This window comes from Sceloporus occidentalis, unplaced genomic scaffold (genome assembly GCF_023333645.1).
Source record: "Sceloporus occidentalis isolate IW3139 unplaced genomic scaffold, rSceOcc1.0.p SCAF_10, whole genome shotgun sequence".
Classification (NCBI taxonomy): Eukaryota; Metazoa; Chordata; class Lepidosauria; order Squamata; family Phrynosomatidae; genus Sceloporus; species Sceloporus occidentalis.
Genome location: NW_028316990.1, coordinates 30,260,167 through 30,276,297, shown reverse-complemented (window position 1 = coordinate 30,276,297; position 16,131 = coordinate 30,260,167). Strand labels below are relative to the sequence as shown.

At 42.3% G+C, this 16,131-nt stretch overlaps 1 protein-coding gene across 4 annotated transcripts in view; it reads left to right on the top strand.

Annotated features, from left to right (window-relative positions):
- CAPN15 (calpain 15) overlaps window positions 1-16,131 on the top strand; it is a 114,307-nt gene that overhangs the window by 25,531 nt on the left and 72,645 nt on the right. Inside the window, exons 3-4 of one of the 4 annotated variants that reach the window (XM_089539999.1) lie at window positions 1,418-1,559; window positions 7,363-7,681. The exons of 1 other annotated variant lie outside the window; for it this stretch is intronic. In XM_089539999.1, coding sequence (XP_089396125.1) covers window positions 7,506-7,681 — 176 coding nt within the window. In that variant the 5' untranslated portion in view covers window positions 1,418-1,559; window positions 7,363-7,505. Of the gene's footprint in view, window positions 1-1,124; window positions 1,560-7,362; window positions 7,682-16,131 lie in introns of those variants that run through there. 2 more of the 4 variants (XM_089539998.1, XM_089540000.1) reach the window with 2 other exon arrangements.

The window sequence follows — 16,131 nt, the reverse complement described above, 5'->3', positions numbered from 1 at the left end:
CTTATCTTGAAACCTAACGGACTACAGTGGCCCTTTACGCATGTGGGCTGCTTTTGAATACTGAGAAGCATGTAGCCTGATTTAAGTATATCATCACTGCAACTATTCTATTATCTATGTTTTGGAATTCAACCATGCCTTGAAGCCAAGCCTTCTGCTCTGGAAATCCTGTGACTTTGGAGTATAGAAAACTGCCTGATCAGGTCAAGCTGTTTGGCCATGTAAGGTGTGTGTAGGGGTCTTACCCTGGGGTATCCATATAAACAGGTTGATAGCTTTCCTTAGATTTCAAAGGGATCAGTGACCTCCCTCCCAAAGTTAAGAACAACTGATGTTGGCTACCCATCCCTACTAACTGGCAGGGGTATTCCATGGCCTCTGGTATAGGACTTCCATATCATATCGTATCACCTGTTGTTGTTTTTTATGCCAGGTCATGGAAAGGTTGGGGGGGTGTTAGACTATAACTCCCAAACATCTTAAATAGCATGGATACTTGGCAGATTTGGGAAGTTATAGTCCAGAAGCGTAATTTTCCCATGCTTTCAAAGATATAGCTGTGTTAGTCTTTAGAATCAGTCTGTAGAGAGATCTTGAAGCACCTTTGAGACTAATTGAAAGAATGAAGTTGGCAGCGTGAGCTTTCCTAGACCTCAGTCTACTTCTTTCACATGCATTCCTCCAAATGCATATGAAGAAGTAGACTTAAGTCTACGAAAGCTCACGCTTCCAACCTCTGTCTTTCTGTTAGTCTCAGAGGTGCTACAAGATCTCGCTGTATACTTTTCCAAGCTTTGTTTTGTCTGGAGATGGCAAAGTTGGAGCCTGGGACTTTCTGCAACTGAACTGAACTCTGGTCCCATTAGGAAATGTGGGAACAGGCTGTGGTGGCTCAGTGGGTGAAGGAAAGCCTCTCAGCACATGCGCCCAGGCATGTGTTCCAGGAATTGGCCCTGGTACTGAAAAACGCACACTCTCCAGCTTAGCCCTTGTAATGCCTTGCCCTTGCAGGCTGGAACATGGGCACCACTGGACAGTAACAGATTTGATGGGATGAGCGGAAACTGGATCCTCTCCACCCGCTCCCCCAGCAGAGAGGCTTCAGTGTCTGATCTTGCTGTTTTTGCTGTTAAAAATGCAGGCTCTAGGCTTTGGTTACCTCTGGATAAATCAGGCAAAGCTAGCTGATTGGTTTCTTGGGCTGATTCTGTCCAGTGAAAGACCCAGCCTCCTTGTCATGCCTTGTTAAAGGCCAACTCCTCTCTCTTCGCTGGGGAACATCTCGTCTCGGAGACTATGGGATAAGCTGCCTCTGTGTTCTGTTTATCTCACAGGTGCCCTTAATCTGATCTGACATCGAGAAGGGCAAGAATAAGATCCGCTCTACCATTTGTTTCCTTTCCGCTTTTGTTCACAGTTAGTGATGTGCATGTGGCAACCAAGCTGCTGGCTCCTGGGTCTGTAGAAGGGAATTTCAGCAGGGATCGAGCATGTTTCTGCTGGGAAATAAGAACAGCCCCTTTCCTGGGACCTGCCTGCCTCCTTCCTCCTAGTCTGTTGTAAGTGCTGCCTGGGGTTAAGGGAGGGAAGGGTGGGTTGGAAATGTCTTAGGGAATAGGAGGGAGTAATTGCTTCATAACAGATCAGTTTATTTGTTCTAGAAACACTCTTCCAGGCGTAATTAACTGTAACACTCCGAAATGTAGTAATTATGCATTAAAACTACAAAAGGAAGCAAAATAGGTGCTTAACTATTTGTTTCTATTAGTTAAATCCCTCATTCATCTTTCCTCCCGTTGTTATTGTCTGCAGTACTGGGCCTCCCAAATCAGATTAACTCAAGCAGTCATTTATTTCTTTATGGGGAGGGCTAATTCTCTCCCTATCACCCTCGATGCCGTTTGTTTTTATTAAAAGCAACTTCTGCAGTTGTTGTTATGTGCCTTCAAGTTGTTTCGGGCTTATGGTGACCCTAAGGCACCTGGGTTTTCTGGGGCTGAGAGTATGCGACTTGTCCAGGGTCACCCAGTGGGTTTCCATGGCCAAGTGGGGAATCGAATCCCGATCTCCAGAGTCCTCCAACATTCAAATTGCTTGTTAAATATCATGTAGATCTTATTTTGACACCCCCAAGTCTTTGTGTGGCCTTCCCTCTGTTCCCCACCAATTTCACAAACCACTAAACCCAGGACTTTGAATAATACTCCACATTGTTTGGGTGCTTTTCATCTTCACAGCCCTGTGCAAACAATAAATCAGTGTAGGAACTGCAGCGAGGCAGGCATATAATTATTTAGAGCCTATATTACTTTGCCTGTTTGTTCTTCGGTTGCCATAGAGTGGATTGAGATTAAAACATCACTGAGAGAGAGAATACCGTCCTAAGCTTGCTTCTCAGGAACGTACATGCTCTTCACAATTTGGAAAAGATGGGGGCAGACAATAAGTATTTCTCCTTTAGCAGGCAAAGATCTTTGCAGCTCTAATTTATCTTTATATGTACTGTCCTTAAGGTGTGGTTGATTTATTCTCATTTTAAATACATCAAAGAATATTGGCTGGTGCAGGTACAACGTGGCTTTTACTTAACCGTCATTAAGGTCTTGAATTGTCGGACTATATATCCCCATTGCTCCTTGCCATCACCCTGTTTAAAAATCACACCAAGCTTGTTATGGGTTGCTCTTAATGGGATGTTTCACCAGCTTCAATTCCCCCCCCCCCCATCATGGTTTAGAGTAAATCCTGATTAACATTAACTATGTATAACAGGGGTGTCAGCTTTAACCATGGCTTAGGTGGTTGAAGAGAACTCCATATGAGGGGGAGGATTATGGAGCAAGATGTCTTTGTTCTTTATGGAAGATCACTTCTCATTTAGCTGGGTCTAATAGCACATCCGCTGTTTTTAATACAGCAATTCATGCCTTCAAACTGTGTGTGTGCAACAAACCTCGCAGTAGAGTTATGTCTTTTTGAGAAGGATGAAGAGGCCGGAGTAACTAAAGTATTAATAATAATCTACCACAGTCATTTTGAATTTCCCTGAGGAATTAGGCGTATGTGTACACATGCCCGACAAACGCATGTCACATTAATACACTTGTCAGGGAGGCTATATTAGCGGTGGCTTGTGGTCAAGTGAATTGACGGTGATGTGAGTTTCCTACATTGTAATGTGTGAAATGGCCTTGAGTACATGCCATAACCGACTAAATCCTCATTTGCTTTCCCATCCCACAAATAGAAGGAGACAGCACGATGTTGTTGGCAAATGGTTGGGCTTGGATAATGAAGACCCGAGTTCAAATCCCTCCTCAAATCATTAAACTCGATGGATAGATTTGGCCCAAACTCTATCTCTCTCAGCCTAGTCTTCCTCACTGGATAGTTGTGAGGGTCAGATGAGTTGATCTCCAGGAGCATTGAGTTTATTGGTCTAATAGTTATTGATCAAGAAAACTGGATTATGTCCAGCTGCTTTTAATTACTTGTCGGTGAAAGGAAGTGGCCTTTCCTTTCTTTTTTTTCTTTCTCAGAGATCTATAGTAGCAAACAGCTAAATTATATATATATATATATATATATATATATATAAAACAAAATTAAACATTTCTTGCTGATAGCAGTCCTATGGGTTGCTCAAGATGCAACCTACAGCCATCCCATCTCTTGGTAAAGCCTTGTTTGACACTCTCCATATCCCTCCTACCCATTTCATTTTAAGACTCTGGACATGCAAGCGTCACTAATACTTTTCCTTTCTTCCTTATCCAAATTTTTGTAACAACAAATCTCATGAGCATTTTTGTGACTTTTAGATGGCCCAATAATGTCATTAGCCTAAAATGGATTTTGGACCCCCTCCCCATTTGTTTTTGTATAGCTGTTTAGGGGTCTGCCAACACTTTTCCTGACTCAGAGATCTCTGTTAATACAAATTTAGGAACCTCCTTGTCAATGCAATAATTCTCAGGCCTGGAGATATTATGCACATTGTTTTTGTCCAGACAGAGCAGATTTCCTGGGGCACATGGCCTGGAAAATAGCCATGTATTACTGAAGAGTAGTTGAGATTTGCAGCTTAGCTTGGGTTATCATGCATCTATTTATAGAGCTTCTCCTCCTGCACCCAGCTTTTTTTTTTCCTGGGCAAAGCTTTTCTGAGCAATGTTAAAGCAGGCTTCATATCCCCCCCCCCTTCCCTTGCATGCTTAGCAATGGATTCTGACTTCCTTTCTAGCGGCAGCACATTTTCCACTTGCAGAGTTGCTGGCCTGGCATGCAGCTTGCATCTCGCTTAGCTGAATTGGCAGCACATCAGTACAGACAGCTGTTTTGTCTTTCTTTTTTCATTTAGCAAGAAGGACGACTGGCTTTGTCTTTCTAGTCCCAGCAGGAGTGTTGAGGGAACGGTGGTTGGGACTGTTTTTATAAGGCAGAGCACCAATACACTCGATGCTGCTTTTAACCTTCTTTGAGCCACTTCCTCTCAATGGCTGCAGTTCGGCTTGGTGAACATTGGGCTTCCTAATTGCTTTAAAAAATCAAAAAGAAAGAACGAAAGCCTGGGAGCTTGGAAATGTTCACGTTAGCATTGGCTTGTTAACATTAATTTAACATTAAACTGTTGAGAGGAGATTTTGTAAAGTTAGTTTGTTAATTTGCTAGAGCATTAAATTACATTGCTAAACAGGGGCAGTAATGAACTGAAGTAACAAGAATGATTAATCGCTATTCGAAAGTAATATTGTTGGCATGGAGTTGCTAAAATGATGGATTTTAAAATTGCTGTTGAAAACGTTAATGCATTAGGCATAACAAATTAATTTTCAATAAATTATTTCCAAGCTCTGGAAACAACCATCTTGATTCTTGGCACATCTAAATACAGGACTGGACCTGTCATACAACTGGGTAAAGCAGACATCACTGTGCAAGTGGAGGCAGAAAGGTGCGGCAAGACTTTCCAAGGATTGGTTTCAGCAGAAGGGTTAGGGGTCCACTTCTGTAACTAAAATGACTTGGACTGACACTGTATGCAGCATGTGCATCACAGTTATAGTAGTTTGATACCACTTTAACTGGCATGGCACCATCGCCGCCATTAGGAACAACAGGACTTGAGGTCCTGCACTTTTTTGGGTCCCCGGGGGGATCCAGAACAGATCCCCCCAGAAACAAAGATCCAACTGTAGTGAGTTTTGGTCCATGGTTTGTTTAATGTAGTGTACAAAACATCGCAAAAGCTGGCGGTTTTGCTTGTGTCCTCACTCCTAGCAACATGTCAGAGGAAGCAAGCAGCAGATTAATTCTCTGGCTTGTTGAGGTAGACACAAACCAGAGTACCAGCTGCTGCTGTGTTCTCACATCACATTAAACAAACCCCAGATCAAAGTCTGTGGTTAGTTTTTAGCCTCTCATTGCATAGAGAAGCGACCAGACACCTATGTGTTCTTCTTTTTATCATTTCCTGTGCTGCACAAAATTGATGGTGTTTCAGTGCTTTTTTTCTCCCTATAGTTCATTTCTTTCTACAGTTCAGTTCGGCTCTTATCTTGTTTCTAAATCCTGGCGGGAAGTTAAATAAGCTCAAGAGGTAGTAATCTGACTCCCCATGTCTTTAGTTTTACTTTGCTAATTGTTCACTTGATCTTTTCCTCTCCAACGCCAATCCAGATAGTAGAGGCTTTTTCTTCTGCTTAAAAAGAAGACACATGCCTATTCTTACATACCTGTCTAATCCTCAATATTGCCATTATAATCTAGGCAATTGGGAGCCACAGAGTACTACTTAATATGCTCTCCGCGTGGCCAGAGTAGACAGATGGTAGCATACATGGGTAGAGGAGTTTGTTGCAAAGTGTGGTTGGAGCATCGGGTAGTGAAAGAGAGGGATGTCCAAGGGAAAAGCTGTGGGTCTGAGAGGGTCTGAGAGGGATGTCCAAGGGAAAAGCTGTGGGTCTGAGAGAAGAGAGCCCCTTTGCTCTGCTTTGCCCTCCCTTGATACAGTGCAAACACATTGGGTGGTAGAAAAGCAATTTCAGGAGGTATATGCATCATGAGTGAAAGATGAGTTGCCTCTGCCAACAGCTTATTACCTCCCCGCAAGATTACATGCCCTGCAGTTTTGTAAATGGCAGAATGATGGTTCAGATTCCCAGCTCTATGTGTGGTGACAAATATCTAGTTTTCAAACTAAGTCGAGGAGTAGTAGTCATTAGCTTCCCAGTGCGCTTTAAACATAAATGTAGCATTGATATTGTAGTATGAGAGCCAGCCTGGTGTAGTGATTTGAGTGTTGGACTAGGACTCTGGAGGCCAAGGTTCGAGTCCCAGCTTGGCCATGAAACCCACTGGATAACCTTGGGCACATTGCATGCTCTCAGCCTGAAGGGAAGCCAGTGGCAAACCTCTGAAGTATCTTGCCAAGAAAACTGCATGGTAGGGTTGCCCTAAATTGGAAATGACTTGAAGGCACACAACACACAGACAGTATGGGTATGCCCAGATTTCCAAGTAGCTGTAGGAAGTGTTAACACTGAATTTAATAGAAACTGCTTGATGTTATAAATAAGTACATTATATTATTATTATTATTATTATTAACCTTTATTTATAAAGCGCTGTAAATTTAATAAGGCTGGATAGTTGCGTTCTGCATGCAGTGCCCATGAGCCCTAGCCAGCATAGCCAATAGTATAGAATTAAGAGAGCTGCCGTCCAAAAACATCTGGAGGGGCACATTTTCTCACTTCTGATCCTCTTCTCCCAATAGGGAGATTCTTCCCTGTTCTTACTTGCTGTGGAAGCTTCTCCATTTTGCAGAGGGTTCTGGGGTGTGCTTTAAGAAGTTTGGTCACTTTGCACAATGTATGGACAGACCTATTGGGAATCAGGCAAGCTTATCCAGTGCTTTCCAGCTACTGTATATTTCAGGGGCAGCAGAAAAGCATTTGGCAGGCTTGCTGCTATTACTGATGTGAGTTGCCCCTGAATAGGCTTCTGAAGTATTCCATGGTTCCCAAAATATAGCTTGAAAACCATTGAACTGATGAGCTTCACAAGGAGAGCTGCTAAATAGAAAAAGGACTGGTTAAGTTTAATGGCCAGAGCTTGGGGTCAGCTGTTTCATATTGCATAGCCAGTAAGAGCATCTTCCATTTCCCAAGCCTCATTCCACACATTCAAATAGGAATAAGTTGGTTTGCTCTGCATGAAGTGTAGCATCTCTGTTTTAGCAAACTCTTAGAAATGTCATTTCATTGGTTCTGAAGCATCATACCTTATTTCTTTCTTTCTTTTCTCTCTCCTCTCCCTTTCCTCTTGTTTTGTGCTTTTATTTTGTTTTGTTTCAATCAGCACCAGCCTCCTTTTCCTCCAGTGTTGGGAACTTTTACACCAATCCATGCTGCAACTCCTCACCCTTTCGGGCCGACAGCTCATGCCACTGGCTTGGACCTAACCTAGGATAAATCTTGGCCCAGCCAGGGTTAGGGAGAGCAATGGGCAGCTCAGCTTCCTCGCTGGCAGCCGAGACGGAGTCGGACCATGGTTTCACTGGCCCAACCTATCCAGGGCACCTGGCTGCAAGTTGGTATAGGAGTAGCCACAGTGGTCCTGTTTGGGAAAGTGCCCTTATAACACGGCAGCATCAGCACGTGAATCACCGGGCACGAAGGTAAGAAAGCAGTGGAAGAAACGTGGTCTTGTACTTCTCAGTTTTGTTTGAAATCTTGGACTGGTGTACCTTGAGGACTAGTGGGACGTAACCACAATCCAAGGAAGACCGCACCAAAATCTCCACTGACTTTATCTTAGCCATATTTGCTCTTAAAAAACTCAAATAATTGTATGCCTTTGAAGTTACTGTATCTAGTATGATAGCTTCATATGCATGCTATGTTAACATTGGATGCTTAGTCAGGCATGAACATCTAATGCTTGTGTGATTTCCCTGTCCCCCTTCAGACAGGGTTTACAGACTCTCTACACATTTCACTGTATGTTTGCTTGTTAGAACCCATTTCTTAATGTGTGATCTCCTCCAAACCAGCTACTATAAAAGTGATTATGGTATCATCAGTGAAAGATTATCAAGAACTCCAGGAACTCATAACACTTTCAGCTGTGAGGATTACACACGCACGCACGCACACATGCATACACCTGCTGTGGGTTGTGAGTGCTGAGACCTTAGAACCTTGCCTAGATGCAGAGGATAATTTCACATGTGATGATGGTTCAGAGACTAGCAACCAACGTTGTTGTTATTTGCTGTCAAGTCCACTTGGACGTACGGTGACTGTATGAATGAAAGCCCTTCATGAACCCCAGTCATCAACATCCCTGCTGTTTTTATTCCGACAGGCTTCTGCAAACTTCCTGCCATAGCTTCCTTGAATCCACCTGTAAAGTGGTCTTTTTCTTTTTCCTATTGCCTTCCACTTCACCAAAAATCATTGTCTATCCCAGCAGGTTATGTAGTCTCATGATGTGTCCAAAGTACAATAGCCTCAAGACTTTGAATTAGTCAGGCCTGGTATAAATGCTGGTTTCGTTGAGTTTCAGTATCCCTATTCCCCAGGCCATAATTAAGTACTTTTTACAGTTCATAAAATATATTATAGATTGGTCAGGTGAACAATTCATTTAATAAATTCTCAGCCTGTGGCCGCAGCAAAAGGCAAAGAAGTTCGCTCATGCGGATGGAGGGTTCCATATTAATACTGACAAGAAAAAAACCCATTGTTATTAATTGACTGTTATCCATAGTGTTTAATTTTTTGAAAGACTAGACTGGCTCACTCCTAGTTGTCCTTTCATTAGCGGGGGATACACACACACACACACACACACACACACACCAATGTAATGAAATATAGAAAACAAAAGCAAAAAAAAAATCTTATCCCATAAACATGGAGAAATAGGACAATTGAGTTAATAATGTTGTATTCTCAACTCAGTTTATTTTCAGGGACACAAGACTGCAAGTTGTACAGTATGGAATGCGGTCCAATAGAAAAGCAGTCATAAGCTGTAATGTGAGTTGCTCCTGAAGGGGAAATTAACCAGTCAATCTTCCATAGGATCATAGAGTTGGAAGAGACCGCAAGGGCCATCCAGTCCAACCCCCTGCCATGCAGGAAATCCAAATCAAAGCATCCCCGACAGATGGCCATCCAGCCTCCGTTTGAAGACCTCCAAGGAGGGAGACTCCAATACACTCCTAGGAAGTGTGTTCCACTGTCGAACAGTCCTTACTGTCAGGAAGTTCCTCCTAATGTTGAGGTGGAATCTCTTTTCCTGCAGCTTGCATCCATTGCTCCGGGTCCTATTCTCTGGAGCAGCAGAAAACAAGCTTGCTCCCTCCTCAATATGACATCCCTTCAAATATTTAAACAGGGCTATCATATCACCTCTTAACCTTCTTTTCTCCAGGCTAAACATACCCAGCTCCCTAAGGCGTTCCTCATAGGGCATGGTTTCCAGACCTTTCACCATTTTAGTCGCCCTCCTTTGGACATGCTCCAGTTTCTCAATGTCCTTTTTGAATTGTGGCGCCCAGAACTGGACAAAATATTCCAGGTGGGGCCTGACCAGAGCAGAATATAGTGGCACTATGACTTCCCTTGATCTAGACATTATACTTCTATACTTCCAGGTCCTAACGTTCTGCTATTGCATGACAGACAGAGTACTCCTTGCATCTGTCTAACTCCCAGAATCACCCAGCAGTTCTGGATGTGGATTCTGGGAGTGGTGGTCAGAAAAGCTTTATGTAAAGATCCTACTTTGAGCAGGTTCTCAATGGCCCACGAGGCCCCTTCCAAATCTATGATTCTATTCCATGCCCCACTCAGGGTGTTCTTTTTATGGAAAATGTCCTCGACAAGGCAGAATGGTGGGTAATTTCCTACTAAAAATAAGCCACGAGAGCAATTTCCTGCCTTTTATCTAGATTTTTTATCTTTTGTGCAGCTACCAATCGAAAACAGCTGGCTGGCGTCGATGCTTGTTCATCCCATTGCTTCTTCCCTGCAATTAAGATTTGCCTTTTCGATTAAGGGGCTGTTGTCCTGTATTTAGCCTATTTTAGCAGGTTGAGAGGTACGTCGCAGCATTTATCAACCTGCTGCCTAGGATGGGGGTGGGTAGTCTTGGCTTCTGAAAGCTACCATGTTGTGTGCCGAGAATATTGGAGCCTTTCATGAATGCTTGCTTTTTATAGCTTTTTGGCTTTCTGAATGAGTGTGTCTTCCTTTAGTCTGTGTGGAGGCTGATGCCTATTTAAAAAGAGCAGCTTGCTCCTGTCCCTGAGCTGCTTTGCCTTGGAGAGCATTTGCTCTCTGATGTGTGCTTGTGTGTATGCCGGATGCTTTTCTTTTTGCCTGTTGCTTCAAGCTCCAAGGAATTTGTGGCTTGCATCATTTTGGGCATACAGCCTTCGGGGAGTTGTTCAGGCAAACTAATCCCATAGTTTAATCCCATGGATCTTTTTCAGCTTGGCTTTGAATTGTATATCAGTGTTTCAATGGTGGCAAGATGAGTATTTTTAAAATATATATATTAAAAAATAATGTAAATGAGATGTTGGGAATGCTAACGGAAATTTCTCATAACCTCTAGGAGTTTCGTGTAACCTTTCCTAGTTCTCTGTTGAAGGTGCTTTTCCACATTTTGGTTTTGTCTGGTCTTTTAAAAAACTTGCTGTGATGGAAAGGATGGAGTACAATAGAGATGAAGGCACAAGTTCTCCAGAGATAATAATCCTTTGAATAGCAAAGACTGCAATGGGAAAGTCATGAAGTATATACACTAGTTCACAGAGCATCAAATAACAAGATGTATGTGGCAAGATTCTAGAAGATGAGTTTCATGTGCACATAACCACTTTTGATTCAATTATCGTATATACTCAACTATAAGTCAGTCTCATATATAAGTCAAGGAGAGATTGTGGGGCCAAAATTATGGATTTTGATGTGACCCATGAATAGGTTGAAAGTATAATTTTGGGGTCTGTAACAAAGGATGTAAAGGATGAAGCAAAGAAAAACAATGACAGAGAACTTATAAAATTCCAGCAGGCATCACCTAAAGGTATGATGGATGAGGAGGCAGCTATCATAAATGGTGGCTGTGTGATATCAGGGGGAGGCAGCCTGGCACAAGCAGGACTAAGAATATGCACCAGTTTCAAAAGCATGAAAAGGCGAAGCAAAGCAAATGGTGACTGCATTAGCAGTGATTATAGCTTTTAACTTTAATGTTATAATTTTGCCTTTTTAACCCACATAAACTGAAAAACATACACAAATGTCTTATTTAAATCCTTCAAAGCCCAATTCCTCTCAGCACTCTTTTGAGGGGAAGCATCAAAGGGTTGCCACCACCACCATTTTCCTGTCCAGGCATTCAAAAAGGACAGAAACAGCCCCAAAGTAGAGAGCATAGAGAGGGTTGGTGGTTCTTTTAGGTTCTCCTTTTAGGATGGACTAAGCTCTCGCCTTTTGCCACTCTTCTCAGAGAAGGGAGCGATTCCTTCTTTTTTTATAAGAGTTAAAATATAGTACTTACATTGGTCCGTAGATAAGTCAACCCAGATTTTTTTGAGCCAATTTTTAACTAAGCTTGCTAGACTTATACGTGGGGTTATGCGGCAGCTATTCCACGTATCTAGTTTGGGGTTGATAAAGAACTTTGATCATTAGTATGTTGTGAGTTTTTCGGGCTACGTGGCCGTGTTCTAGAAGAGTTTATTCCTGACGTTGCGCTGGCATCTGTGGCTGGCATCTTCAAACATCCAACATTTTAACATCCAAATTTTATACATTGAACATAATAGAATTCCAGACAATTAAATAAAACAACATTAAAAACAACTTCAAAGTTTAGATAAGATCATCCCCATGACAATCAACTGCAATATCTGCTATTACCCTTATGAGTTCTCCAAACCTATTTGTTTGAGTGGATGTTGAGCTTTGCTAGACTGAATATAGAAGGTAGTTTTGTAATTTGTGATGCATAAGGATGATTTCAATTTGCATTTCAAGCCAGGTGGGATGATGATGTGGATACTGCCTGATCTTCACTTGATCAAGGTATATTAACAATTCATGTTTCATTTTAAATAGGTGAATATCAAAATCTGAACAGAGGATGTTGCTTTTGCCTGCTTTTGTAACCTGGCTTTTGAGTGCCATTTCCAAAGAGCTCTGTCTGATAGGAAGCAATTCTTATTGCTCTAGAGGCCATCTGAGGCTGCAGGCAGATCTGGCATTTCCAGCGAATCTCTTATCATACAAACCAGCCTATGGGTTAATCTGCAAGTGTGGAAAATGTATTCTTAAGTATTGTTTCCCCCAAGTATTCATTAGACCAGTGTTGTGCTGAGATTCCCAGGTGAAGCTTGATAAGGCGGAATATGCCTTCCGTTTTGTGTTAACGTTTGGATAGCGCGTGTGCCGTTAAATTGTTGGGAAGCCATCGCTTTTTAGCTCGGAGACCGCACTGGAAACTGATCATGAGCCAGAGGGCAATGGCTCATTTGCATACTTACGGCTACATCATTTGCATGGATGCAGCACAATCTTAGGCCCCTGCTGTTGGCACACTGTGATGCTTAGCTGAAGCTACTCATCCAAAACCTGGCCTAAAATTAGAGGCATTTGTGTTAAGGAATGGGTTTTTTAGACAGTTCTCTCATGTAGCAAGTTTACAATAGAAGATCATATTGTTCCTCATGTTTGTACCCTGTACTTACAGTTGGGGGAATGTACAACCTTCCAGATACAGCCGGACTACAACTTCCATCATTCCTCACCATTGGCTGTATTTCGAGGGCTGATAAGTAATGCAGTCCAATAACAAGGAGAAGGCCGCCTCTATTCCATGGATTGCCTTTATTCCAAGAGCAACATACATAGTGTTCCTTGGCTGTTCCACTCTGAAGCTTGAAATCATTAGTTTATCACACTTATAGCCTATGTCTTTTTTGTAGTAATGGTGGAACCGCTAAGTTGCCATGTTTGGTTCCTTTGAAATGTACAAGTTCTGTGCCGACACTGTGTTGTTTCTGTCTGTCTGTCTGTCTTTTTTGGACTGTGGAGGCTTCATGGTATAAAGGTAAAGGTTTTCCCTTGAGAATATTGTCTAGTTGTGAAAGGAGTGCAAAATTCTGCAAATGTTGTGTTGGCTGTTTGTGGGAATTTTCTTTACTGTATTATGAATATATTATGATGGGACAAGTGGTATTTCCTTTGTTTCTCTGATAACTATTGGCATGAGGCAGTGATTCCTAAGCTTTGTGTAAAAGTTCCTATCTACACAAATACATATCTACACCTGAGTAGTCCTTAGAAAAACCAAGCCACCTTGTTTGATGCATCCACCCTTGCACCCCTCAAAGTGGGGGAAGATATGTGCAGCCCTGACTTTCACAACACATCCCATGAATATACAGTCACTTCATTTTGAGAAGGAAAGAAAGAGTGTTGCAGACTTTCCAGGACACAGCTCATGAGGATGATGGACTCTCAGAGGTTTCACCATTGTGAGTCCAGAAAGGCCAGACAGAATTAGTAAGTTGCCATTATTAATCTGGCTGTTCGGTTAATTTAAGGAAGATTGCTTTGGAAGGAACATGCTCTCTCTCTCACACCTACAACCTCCCTCCTCTTTGAGAATACAGAGTGAAGTTGTATCAAGGAATGAGCCAAACACTTGTGCCCCAGGTACTTAGTTATGTAGAACATGCTTCTCAGTGAACCAGAGGCTGCACTTTTCTTGTACTCCTGTTCTAAAATGGATATGCTAAGATGTACAATATTTGAATTAGCCTTTGAAAAGAAGAGATGGAGGTGTCATTTTTTTTGCTTTGCTTCATTAAATTGCTGGAGCCGAAAAATACAATAGACCTGTGCTTCCGTTCTCCTCCTAATTTTCAAACTTGAACACTTTTAGATCTCAAGTCTCTAAAAACATATATATACCCTTTAAAAAAAGAGTGCTAAATCTCAGCTTCTCGCTGTGCTCTCTAAAAGCATTTCAGATCGTGTTTGATTTGGAAGAGGGAACATGTGCATTTCTCTGCAGGTTCTAGCCTTAGATTTCTCAGGCACTTTACTTCTGGCTTCCTTCATGCATGGTTAAGGATGTGGCTTCTCTAAAAGGAGTTTTGCCTGTAGCCTTATTCCCCCCGAGCAAATATGGCACCCTTATCTGGCTTTCAGTTTGTTTGTTTTAAATGGTACAAAGCTGAGTACGTGCTCCAAGTCAGGAAGTGCTATCGTTGAGCCTATCAGAAACATTTTCCTGCAAACATTTGAATGCTTAAGCAAATCTGTCTGCAAGTCGACCAAGATGCAAAGGGGGTGCAGCAGGGGGGAATCTTGCAGACCCCTCAAGACATTCACAAGTGGCTTCTGCCTCTCCCTGCAAAGAATTGGATGAACATTGGGGAATAGATGATGATCTGAATTAAGTTTGACAGTGTGGATCTAGACTGCTACTGATTTGACATTTCAAATGTGGAGCAAACAGTCGAGCAGCATCTCCTCCTTTACTAGTAATAATGACCAAAGTAGGAGTGTTGCTTTTTCCATTAGGTTAGAAGCGAGATACTCTTGTTCACTATTTGCAGCTGCCTTGCAGTAATAGTCTGCACAAGGAGAGTGTTTATGTTTTGGGTTATTCACTAGCTGCTTAATTTCCCTATAGCATTCTTTTTCAGTTGTTATATGCAGAGGGAAATTCATTCTACTCTTATTCCTGCACTCTCCCTCCCCTCCAAAAAGCACCCTGCCTAGGGAATTTGGTAGATATTTTAAGGTACATTAAATTCACATGAAGTGCTGAGTAAGCTTGGTAGCCTGACTGTTGCCCAACACATATAGAGAGTGTTGTTGTTGTTGTTGTTGTTGTTGTTGTTGTCATTGTTGTTGTTAGCTGCCTTCGTGTAGACCTTGACTCATGGCGACCCTGTGGATGAAACATGTCCAAGAATCCCTGTCTTCCACTGCCTTGCCTAGATCCTACAAACTCTTGCCCACAAGCCCCCTGATTGAATCTATCCATCTTGACTGTGGTCTTCCTCTCTTTCTTCTACCTTCTACCTTTCCTAGCTTTATTTTTCTAGTGAACATTCCTTCTCATTATGTGGCCAAAGTACAATAGCCTCAACTTGATTATCTTTGCTTCCAAAGGGAGGTCTGGTCTGATCTGTTCAAGGACCCATCTGTTTGTCTTCTTAGCTGTCCACGGTATCCTAAGTACTCTTCTCCAGCAGCACATCTTGAATGAGTTGATTTTGTTTCTATCTGCTTCCTTCACTTTCCAGGTCTCAGATCTGTACATGGTACAGTAATTGGGAATACAATGATCTGGATGATTCTGATTTAGTGCTCAGTTGTATGTCTTTGCTCTTCACTATGTTTTCAGTATACCATGCAAAATATCTAACATCCCCCTGTGCTACATATTGCATTGAAGGAAGGACAACCTTGGACAAGCCATTTTTTACAGAAGCTTTCTTGCCAATACTGGTCTTCTCATTAATGAATCCTGGAAAGGTTTCTAAGGCCCCATACAGACAGGCCAAAATAAAGCTGCTTCGGATCACTTTGGAGGTATGCTATTTAAATGATGCATGCGTCCTAAGAGTCCGGAAGCCGCACCAAAGCCACGATCCAATCGTAAGTACTGGGGTGCACTTTTGGCGCAGCTTCCAGACTCTTAGGACACATGCATAATTTAAACAGCATACTTCCAAAGTGACCTGAAGCAGCTTTATTTTGGTCTGCCTGTATGGGGCCATTGTCAGGATGTCTGGGTCATCCAGTGTATGGTCCTCCAGATGCCAGTAGAAGAGATCACTGGACTTGCAGTCCAACAATATCTGGAGCACCTCAAATTACCCACTCATCTTTTAAGAAATTCCCTATATCTCCTTTTTATGCTTGGGAACTATTGCAGAAATGTTGATTTTATTCTTGGCTAGCCCTTTGACTAACCCTTTGTTCTTTCAAACGGTTGTGTTACTTTGAAAACCCCTTGAGGTGACCTTGGAGTGGCCCTTGATCTTTTGAACAAACCTGAGGCTGAAGTGAGTTGAGTGCAATTTGC